The sequence below is a fragment of the Mixophyes fleayi genome, chromosome 4, assembly GCF_038048845.1.
Source record: "Mixophyes fleayi isolate aMixFle1 chromosome 4, aMixFle1.hap1, whole genome shotgun sequence".
Classification (NCBI taxonomy): domain Eukaryota; kingdom Metazoa; phylum Chordata; class Amphibia; order Anura; family Limnodynastidae; genus Mixophyes; species Mixophyes fleayi.
The window spans coordinates 234442314-234453643 of NC_134405.1; the positions used below are offsets into that span (position 1 = coordinate 234442314).

At 39.1% G+C, this 11330-nt stretch overlaps 1 protein-coding gene across 1 annotated transcript; it reads right to left on the minus strand.

Annotated features, from left to right (window-relative positions):
* Positions 1 to 1130: 1130 nt before the first annotated feature.
* YEATS4 (YEATS domain containing 4) lies at positions 1131 to 9599 on the minus strand. The gene is made up of 7 exons (XM_075209500.1): positions 9494 to 9599; positions 8134 to 8253; positions 4305 to 4371; positions 4120 to 4214; positions 3148 to 3240; positions 2591 to 2678; positions 1131 to 2040 (listed from the first exon to the last, which is right to left on the minus strand). The coding sequence occupies exons 1-7, from the start codon at positions 9542 to 9544 to the stop codon at positions 1871 to 1873; spliced, it is 684 nt and encodes a 227-aa protein (XP_075065601.1). The 5' UTR covers positions 9545 to 9599; the 3' UTR covers positions 1131 to 1870.
* Positions 9600 to 11330: the final 1731 nt, after the last annotated feature.

Below are 11330 nucleotides of genomic sequence, written 5' to 3' on the forward strand. Positions count from 1 at the left end.
TCCCCCAGCTAGAATGAAAAGAAAAATGACTTCATGCAGCGGGTTTTTTTTCTTTGTACTTTTTACTCTATTGCCATATCGTTATTTATTATGCTATGGAACTTGGCCGTTTGTTTTACTTTGTGACTTGTTTAATGTTAATGCTTGAAGTAAATCAATAAAAAAAAAAAATGTAAACAGTGTGTCACTCTTAAAACAGAACCTGGAAACTTTTAGTGTGTTTCTTACACGCACTTATACTTTGACACATCCATGACACTAGCGTGACAGGATTACAGAGCAAGAACCTCCCAGCGCGAGTACTCCAGGCCAATTATACTTCATATAATTTTATTTTTGACTAACGCTGATGTGTGTACTGCTGGATTTGAGGAAGCATGGATCATTTATAGGAGCAACACTTATTTATAGAAAACAAGAGGACATCTCATACCAAAATCAATGAGAGAGCTATTAAGACTGACACTACATTAACTGAATATAAACTGTGTACTACCTAACTGTACATAAGAGGCAGGAGTGTTCTAAACAATACAGGTGCTGAAAGTGATTTACCATTTGTAAACTGCCCACTGAACAGAGATCAAGTCATCCAAACTATCCTGGGGCAGGATTACATTGTAAATCTAGTTCATTTTTTAATACATAGTAATCTATACACACACACACATGTATATTTATGCTTCACATTGTTTGCCACTATTAACACACTGGGCCCGATTCATTACCAAATGCAAATTGAAAATAATCTGCAGGGGTTTTTTGTTTTTTTAAACGCATGTGCGACAGGTATATGCACATCCGTATTCAACAAGGAACTGATGTGAAGATATACATCTGGGGGTAAATGTATGAACCTCCGGATTCTTCAACCCCGGCGAGTTCATCGCTTAAATTTAAAGCGGCGCTGCCTTGTAAAGGGAAGTTTCCCTTTACAAGGCAGCGCCACTTTAAATTTAAGCGATGAAGACGCTGAACTCGCCTGGGTTGAAGAATCCGGCGGTTAATACATTTACCCCCTGGTGATGAATTTGGGTCTAGGTCTGCTCTGCTCTGATAGACAGAACACTTCCAATACAAGCAAACAGAAAAAATAAAAAACTATTCCATTAATATCACTTGCTAAAATCTTAAACATTAAATACTTTTATTAGGCTGTAATTGTCTACTGTACATAATACATTTTACAGTTGTTCCTGTAAACATATGTAGCATACATACATACTCAGCCATCATCACTAGTAATCAGCACCAGCTACAGGTTTAGTCTAAGGGATACAACTGCAAATCACATACCTTTTCGATGCCCAACGCTTAAACATGACGCTGCTGTGTGCACTCAAGCTTGGCACGCCCTTACTGTACATTGACTATGTACATCCACCCATTCCCCTGCTGAAACCATAGGTTGTAGTAAGTGTCCATTGTACTCAAAGATTAATTGAACATTGCTGCATTCTGTGGCGAAGAGTCCGCTTCTGTGCATGTTCAGAGTGATTGTGCACAACAAATTGCCAGTTACGTTCTTTACTTAATGAGACCCAATGAGTTTAGGAGTAACTTCTTGTAGCTCTCTGGGTCAACCACTACATTTCTGTTGAAGGCTTCCCTTCATAGGACAATTTGCTTCTTTTAATGCAAGTAAACATAGAGACTCCCCTTTGAGAACGGTCGTGTGGACAAGTATATTTAACAAAAAACAATTCTGATCTACATATAAAAATGAATTTAAACAGAACACAAAACAGCAATGTTGGTAACTCACTTAAAAACAAAATATTTACAATAAGACAGCTTAAAAGATGGGGGGGGGGGGGGAAGGAACAGCTGCAGTGGTAAATAGTCCACAAGCTCAGCATGAGCATCAAGTTCATATGTCTTTAGACTGATCATCTTCCTCAAGTTTCTTGATCTCATTTTTCAAACAGTTTATATTCTCCCGACTGGCTTTTAACCTCTCCTTTAGTTCAGAGATTTCAAAACTGGTTTTCTTCTTGGCAGCTTCCACCTTTTCCCTTGTTTTTGCCTCTAACTCTGAAACTAAAAGATGCAAAAATGTAATGTACTACAATTATAGGTTTCATCATCACTTGCGAGCTGGTGATAAGTAACTGTATTGCTTATGACTTTACAAATATCTCCCAGAAAGATTAATCATGCCAAAACTAGTTTAAAAAGAAAAAAAAAAAAAAAGCAGACAGTGTAGGTCACAGTGTGAATGCAGTTGGATCATCTCCCTACTTGGGAAGAATCCATCCACTCATGAACCACCGATACAAGCCAATGGTTTTATTTCCTGTACTACAAAGTGGCAGTTGTATGTTGCGTAGAATGAGCTGAAAAGATCTTGTTGCCCTTTAAGTTTGACCTTTTTCTACTGCATTTTACCAAGAAGCTGTGGCTTGACAATTGAGAAAACAGCAGAGATATAGATATGCTAATCATATAACTTCTCACATGAGAGTAGTGATTATAGGTTTAAGCCTTTGCTGAAGTTACATTTCGTATTATATAATACTTCACACTGGGATTAGGTTTATATGCCCAAAAAATAAATCAAATGGGATTTCACATGCTATGCAAGACTTACATTCTGTTTCATGTTTGTATGCTCCAAGGGTTAACTGGCGAGACGTTGTGAGAAGCTGCTGCATCATAGCTGTAGGGTCCTGGAATATCTACAGTGACAACAAATAGTTTTTATTCTTAACCCTCTAGGATTTATTTTGCTTATTTATTTATTTTTAACAAAGTGTATGAAACTGGTCAGTGAATGCGCTACACTGAATAATATAGGGACAGAGTGAGTGTTCGAAACAGGAGCGATATGTTTGTCGAAGCGTAGTGGTGTGTGCACTAATCACAGTAAAGCCTCATACTTATGAGAATTAATGATATGTGTTTTACTAGAGTTTTGTATTTAAGCAGCGCTAAAGAGGATTAGCAGATCCCAGCCACATGCAAGTGCCAGGACACTTCCAGTATGGGATGGGATTTAACACAGGGGTTATTTAAAGTGTGAAGACCCCTTGAATCCTTCTCTACACTGAATAAAGTAGCAGCGCCCCATGACCGCATCAATAAGAACAGAAGCCAACACAGCCTCCTACCACAGGAAGCAACAAACAAGGAAAAACAGATTCTCACCATTTCATCATAGAACTCTGAAACCACAGTCTTTTTCCCCAACATGACATTTGTGTCTGACTGAAACAGCTTCAGCAAATGGTATAAAGTAACCTGTTTAAAGAGAAACAAAATAGAAGAGACAGACAACCAATATGTATCTACGTTTCCAAATAATAAAAAAAGTGTTCTATGCCAGTTACCCATAAAGGTCTAACTCCGCAATTAACTGTGTCCAATATAACTGACAAGAATCCCAAGAGCCAAGTATAAACTACAAGAACAATATTTTATGTAAACCAATGAGTGTATGTAACATATAGAGAGGTTACATTTACACCCATATATAGTTGTGATTTACCACCAGGAAATACATGCAGCATAAAATATATACATATAAACCAATAACAATATAAAGCATTATACAAACTGCACATATTTGGTTACTCTGTGTTCAAAATTAGAGAATTCATATTTGGAGTAATTATCACAAGGTTGTACTACTTGGAAGAAACTACATGAAGAATTTGGGGGTTTTATGCCTTGGTTTTGCCATTATATTATCTGTTTTTATATAAAGATAAATATTCCAACATGCAGTTGAAGGAGAGCCCTATATGCCCTGGAAGAATGGAAAAACAGAACCCTACAGAAAAATAATCCCATGAATTTAAATTAAAAAAAAGTTATTAAATCAACAAATTACAAAAATGGGAAGTTTAATCTGGATTTAAATTGTTGAAAATCATTACGTGGTTCATGATATCTTTAAGCCATTACATGTATGTTTTGTTTGTATGACCCTAATAATGGCAAGGACTATCATAAAGGATACATTCAGGTGCGGACCCAGCATCTCCTTTATTGTAGGGTGCAATCATATCCAAAATGGTTTCATCCAGACTACCTCATATCAGGCATATTGTACTGTCATTATAGTCATCTGTTACAACTCACATGGGGTCAGTAAAGAATATAAGACAAAATACTTACTGGTCTTTCATTTGGATCGATAAAAAATACTTTTATGATTATCTCAAATTCTCCCCAACCAGTCTCCGTAATTTCATAAGGGGGCTTGGTTACAACTAGAATTACAATAGAACAATTTTAGAATTATTGGAAATAAGTACTATACTTTGATAGCGTCAGAAGAAGCGGTGGGAATGTAATATTACCTCTTAGGGGATTTCCATAACTTTCGTGCAATTTAAATTGAATTTTCTTCACATAGGCAGACATGTCCTAAAATGTAATAAATAAAAAGATATACATTATGTATAATAAACACTGTCCTGAACATAGAGAAATTACAGTTATTTATAAGGGTTAACACATCACATAATCTTGGGGAATAAGGGATAAACCATATCTGCAGTGTAAATATGTTATATCAAATAAATCCATTGATAAATTTAGATATTAAAGTGTAAAATGTGAAGACAGAAAGTCTGATTTGATGGCTTTGCACACTCCAGGGTGAGAAGATAGGAGTGTCCCCTGTGGCAGCTTCAAAGAGCCCCTGCTGTGAGATATAGCCTGGCCTGGGATGGAGTTTGACACATGAATAGACTTTTAGGAACCACTCAGCATGGTGTCTGGATCACAGAGCCCATACTTTATATAGACAAATAGAATTCAGTTTTAAAATATGCCACTTAAAAATCAATAAAAAGTAGTGATCAACCACATATTCCTCCATAGCATGATGAAGGGCAACTCATGCCAAATTCAGAATTATGCCCCACAAAATGAGGATAAGCTCTACGATTACACTGTATCTGGGCGTGTTTGATATCAAAAGATGGACCAATTCACAGGGGATTTATAAATAATAAAATTGAATCTGTATGACGCTCCACAGAAAAGTTAGGTCACATAGTAGAATTGGTTAGTAAATCAGGCAACATGCACATGGTGATTGAAAAAAGTGTCACAGGCCACAACCCCCTGGGGATAGGAAGTGGTGTGGAAGTGTCTTTAAAAGGCTGAGACCAGGTACAGCAAATTGTCAGACTTTGGGGACATCAATTCACATTGATAGGCTGTCCATCTTTCAAGCCAATTTCCCTTGGCCAGAATATACCACTTATCTGTAAGTTATTCTCTGAATTCAATTCCTTATATTTTAAACTGTGTTAGCTTGTGTATGTTATGTCAATCTATTAATTGTTTTTTTTTTTTATATCTGAATACCCTGTACTTTTGTATATTAAATCTATAATTTAATATGTTGCGCCCTTGATACTCTAAAGAATCCATTAGCCTGTTAAGTAATAGCTTGATCAAGATAACCCATTGAATGCCAGTGTGTGTGATTTGTTGATACATTTGATTAACAAGCTGTGTGTGCTTGCATTTACATAACAGTCTGGAGGTGTGAAGAGTTAACCCTGTGTTTGCTGGTGTGGGTCTTGCTAGTCTGAGCAGCTAGAAGCCTTGTGTGCCAGTGTGGGACAGTATATTTGGTCCTATTGCCCATATTCAATAGGTGGTGGCGAACCTGAAGTGTGTGAGGTGAGAGCACGGTTTGGGGGCGTTTCAGTAGGTCTATAACCTGTGTGATAGGTAGAGAGAGAGACTGCGGGCTGGAATCGTGTGACCTCATACAGCAAACACCCCCAAAGTCACGGCAGCTGGGAGCGTGTTCGTGACAATCACACACGCATACTTTAAATTACCTTGTAGAAATTACCTTTCCATCTCATTAAGAACACTGCTTAAGTTTCCAACTATACTACACAGCAAGACATGTTATGTACATTGAGCTTTCAGTGTAAATGCATAGTAATAATTAAAACAATTTGCATTTTATATTCTGGCTGCTTTCACTCGGTATTTTCCAGTTAATAGAGCTATGCAGTTTCTTACCTACCAATAGCTGATTTTGTAATCACCTTCAGCGTTCTCCCCAAAAAATGTTGCCAGCCAGGTGGCATTAAGAAGTAGTCGGGTGGGGGCAGTTGTAATACTTTGCAATAATATTGAAAAATGTTGGAGGTTATTGTCCACAACTGCCAGGACTGGTGGTCAGTGGTCTAACACACAGTGCTGAGTGTAGTGCTCATATAGTGTTTGTTCCAATAGGAGAGACAATGGTTTATTCTATTATAAAAGGACTCTGTAAGGCTCCAAGAGACGGGTGGCAAGTGAAAACAGCCGGGTGGAGCATCCGGGAAATAGGTGCTGGGGAGAACACCGACCTTACATGTTACCTTCCAAAGCACCAGGTAACAGTGTTCTTATACAGTGTTCCTAATAACAGGGCTTTAACGGAGTTTGCACAGCACATCATTCCTTGGAGGACTTCCTGGCAGCCCTAGTAAAGGTGTTAACTCCCTATTCATCTGAGCAGAGACAGGAAAAAGAAAACCTTCAGAGTATATGGTGTAGCTCCTCCTCTTCCTGTCCCTTTCCAGCTGAGTAGGCAGTTATTTTGTGTTTCACTATGAAGCTCACCTTAATTCCTAGAACAGGATCTGGCAGGCTTCGATATCACAACCGCAGGCAGTGGGCCTGGCGCAGCAGGAGGACGGCTATCCTGACTAATGTAGTAAAAAGTAGGGTCAGGTGTATTGCTAGGAGAAAGAAGCGCAAAGAAGCGACCTTTGCGTCAAAAGGCAGCAAAAGGTCAAAGTCCTGTCACATGCGGATTCAGGCCAGGACAACTGACCAGATATGGATTAGAAGCCCTCCCCAAAAGAAGCTGACGGACACAGACCTTAGGTAAGCCCTTAGTTATATTTGTGCACACATCGGTAATAGTTATTATGCTTTTAAGTATCTTAAACCTGTAAGTAAAAAGATGCTGAAAAACCCATCCTCCGCCCCATAAAGTCTAGAGCATGTGACCATTCTCGATCTGTCGATTGTATACCTCAAACTAGGAATGAGCCATGTCCCCCATCACAGCAATTTAAATAGTTAATGGACTGGATTATTAAAGGAAGGTACTACAAGAACAAGATTACAGATGGGATTATATATGAATATATAGAACGAACTACACAAACTCATATACACTACTACTACTACTACTACACTGACATACACACACTTCTAGGGTTTTAACAAGGTACAGGAGAGAAACATTCTTCAAAGGAAGAGAAGTAATAGAATATAAGCATATGCACTGACACTGGAGGGAAGTAGGTTGAGAGGAAATTTAAGGAAAAATTACTTCACAAAAAGGGTAGTGGATGAGTGGAATAGCCTCCATCAGAGGTGGTAGAGGCTAATACAGTAGAGCAATTTAAACATGCTTGGGATAGACATAAGGATATCTTTACAAAGAACTAAAGGATAAAATAGGGTTTGAGGCTACCATAGGTTAAAAGATAGGCAGACTAGATGGGCCAAGAGGTTCTTATCTGCCGTCAAATTCTATGTTTTTATGTTACTACTACACTGACTCCCATACACCATGGGCCTGAAACTTCAATGGATGCATACTAGGCCGGATTCATTGAGGAGAGTAGGGCAAAAGGAAGGAGCAAATTTGCACCTTGGCAAAACCATGTTGCATTGGCGACGGAGGTAAATTTAAAATATGACGGCAGATTTATAGTTGGGGTAGGGCATGACCTAGATTAACTTTACATTTCAGTGTAAAAATATAGCATACTTGCCAACTCTCCCAGAATGTCCGGGAGACTCTCTTGCATTTCACATGAGTCTCACGGACTCCCGGGAGAATGTGGCAATCTCCCGCAAATCTGCCCACTTAGGTCCAAAACGCAGCGATTCACCGGGAATCGCGGCATTTGGCCCTGCCCCCTGCTGTCAAATGATGCATTTGCGGCATTACATCATAGGGGCGGGGCTCCAGAAGTGTCATTTTGGACCCGCCCCCATAACGCCCACCTCCCACGGCAGGCTCCCGGAAGCCAACTTTAGAAAGTTGGCAGGTATGAAATATAGCTATTAAGTATTTGTGCACTACATGAAAAAAAATGATATACTGCAATATAGTAAACAAAATACAAATATATGTTTTGTTATTGGTACCTCATTACGATAGGGTTTCACGTAAACAGTCCACTGGTGGGTATGTCCATCTTCTTCTCTTTTCTTGCCAAAATATCTGGCTACATTGCCATAGACTATAGGCTTCACAATTGTAATTCCCTATTATTAATAAAATAGTTTAAAAAAATAAGTCACAAAATACTAAATATTCTGAATTAAAATAATCACATTCTTATTATTGTATTATTTTTACTGCCGTAGATTTTTTGTTTCCTTTGTGATCATGAGACAAATTGGTACTTTTACATCCAAGTCTATTCAGGTACATTCAAGTTTAATATTTTTACATTACCAAAACCATATGCAGGAGGATTTCCACTAACAAGGCATCAGCATTCCACAGTATTTTAAATACCCTGGCAAGATTAATATAGCAATCAGAACCAGGGATGACCAAAAATTCAGAGTTTAATGGTATGAAGCTAGAAATTATCTGGCTGCTAATGTCTTAGTGGAGCAACAGTTAAAAATGTAGACAGGCTCCACAGGTAACCATCATAAAATATATACACCATCTACAAACAAGCGGATATTTAGAAATGTTTAGCCATGTGTTCTTAACCAGTTTAATTCCTACAATTTAAGTCTGAAAAAACAAAATACTTTTAAAGCAGTACATATTGCCTGTTTAAATATTGCAAGATTTGCTTGGCTCAGAAGACTGCGCAGTTCTACAAGTAGTACTGTCAAATGAAGAGCTTACTCTCCCGTGGATAATATAAACTTATTAAATATTAAACATTTCATGGGTAGTTTATGTCTCCTATTTGATACTGTTCTTTAAGTAATTATGATTATTTTGTATTTATAATTTTTTTTTTTACTGGGACTACAGAATCTACAGTCAGACGTCTGAAAATTCTAATTGCAACAATTTATTAAAAAAAAAAAAAAAAAAAAGTGTAAGATGTAAGCACAGTGCCGCTATTCCTAAAATATACCCAGTTATCATATTCACAATGACAGTTGCATTTTTACAGGACGTTTTAAAACACGCGTTTAAGGCAGTTTCAAAACAACTCTAAGGTGCAGTACCAGTCACCCCATTGTGATTTCTTTCCTTACATACACTGCAGATTGTAAGCCTGGCTTCAAAATTATTATTGCACCCAAAACATTGCGCCTGCCGTTGCTCTGGCACCTGTACTGTACTCTGTGATGGATTACCACCATGTGCACACGTGAATGCCGGTCACGCAAAAAGAGATTTAAAGGAGAATTGAACGCGCTATCATTAGCCTAATGCCCAAACGGTGTGCAGGCAACCTCCGGACAAAGCCCTCTGGGGTACGGAGACCCGTCCACGCCTGCATATGCAGGAGGGTCCCGGGCCCCTCACCTTAACTCTCCCTCCGGAGTCCGGGCCGAATTCAGCCATCCTCTTGAACATATTGCTGCGGGAGGCGGCCGGGGAGGGGCAGGGGCAGCTCACGGGCAAGCCAGCGCCACTCACCGCAGGGAACGACCAGACAAGGCCGAGGAGATAGCAGCCACTGCAAAGACTGTTGTGGGAATTTCAGCGGCACAGATCGTGAGAGAAATCCTGGTGCAAATCTTCCGCAGTAATCAAACCCCCTCCTATTTTATTGTGCGAATGGTACAGTCCAGCCAGATACACACTCCTCTTTGTTACAAAACCAAGCGCGCCTATAACTAAAATAAGGGGTGGTGCCACGCACGGGCGTAAGGCAAACAGACAATAATAATACCAGCAGTGCACTTGGATGAATAGCCCCTGGATTGTGTTATCTGCTATAAGTAGTTAGAAAACTATGGTTATGGCATAATAACTGTAGGCAAAATATGTAAGAACCTCAAGTTCAAGATTTCCAGTGGCAAAAACCGGGATTGTCCTTGTAAAACTGCTAGCTGGATTCTAAACCACACTGTATGACTATAGATCATCCAGGATATAATATTAAGCAACAGTATAACATCATTATATGTACTGCTTAGTTTAATTTGATTCTTCCGTTAATATATGCAACACAATACATAACCACTAGTGATTTTTGTTTTTTCAAACACAAGATATTTACAAGCTTGCGAAAATATAAATATGCAGCACAAATACCATTTCTTTACTAATTGTTATGTTTTGTGGCTTTTTACGTGCAATTACACCCTCATACTGTTAAATGCACAGTTTAGCCCACTTTGGTGGCTTAGTGGCTAGCACTTCTGTCGCACAGCACTGTGGTCCTGAGTTTGTATCCCCGACCAGGGCCTTATCTTTGTAGAGTTTCTATGTTCTCCCCGTGTTTGCGTGAGTTTCTTATGGATTCTCCGGTTTCCTCTCACACTCCAATAACATGCTAGTAGGTTAATTGGCTCCTGACAAAATTAACTCTAGTGTGTGTGTTAGGAATGTAGACTGCAAGCTCCAATGGGGCAATCTACTCTTTCAATTAATGACAAAGGTAATCTTAGTCCTGGAACAAATAAAAGAAAATACCAAACTTATACTAACTTTTTCCTCTATAAATATATACAAGAGTCTGAGTTCAAAGCTGCACCGTCACAATTTGAGGCAATTTGATGGAGTATTTCTTGCGCCATCCAAAGGTAGCACTGGCAGGAGCAGAGATGTGGAGTTGAACGGACCACTTGGTTTATGCAAGGTTTGGGCTTCGCTGCCAGGAGTCCACAGTAATAACCAATAACGAAGCACCAAGTCAGTAAGGAGCAGAAAGGTCAGGCAAGCCAGAGTCTGGTACACTACCTGTTGAGAAGCACCATATCAGAACTAAGAGAAGTCAGCACAAGCCAGCATCAAGAACCAGGAAAACCGCCAGGAATGTGGCGCAAAATAGGAACCAAGGGAATAGTCCAACTAAGCCATGATTAAAACCAGGAACACTCAAGGAACCAGTCAGGAACAGCTGGGAAAACAATCAGCAGATCAGGGATCAAGGTACAGAAACCTGATAACTGCCATTGAATAGTTCACAGAGTCAGGTTTAAATACCCTAGCTCATTTTGAATTATCCACTCCATGACATCAGCGGTCATGTGACCACAAGTCTAGTGTTCTCAGTTTCCAGCGCTGTTTTTTGATTTTTTTTCCCTTGGTTCTATATTGAGACCCCACAGGTCTTTACAGCTGCAGGCACTGATTCACTTATCCTCCCTATTGAAGCTCTATATTAAATTGCACCAGGATTTTTCTATATCCA

Excerpts from the sequence above, each read along its gene's own strand:
- YEATS4 (XM_075209500.1), bottom strand. The coding sequence starts at position 9,544 with ATGTTCAAGAGGATGGCTGAATTCGGCCCGGACTCCGGAGGGAGAGTT. Across the intron at positions 4,215-4,304 it reads TTATGGAAATCCCCTAAGAG|TTGTAACCAAGCCCCCTTAT; the intron begins GTAATATTACAT and ends TTGTAATTCTAG. Across the intron at positions 2,041-2,590 it reads ATACAAACATGAAACAGAAT|TTTCAGAGTTAGAGGCAAAA; the intron begins GTAAGTCTTGCA and ends TGCATCTTTTAG.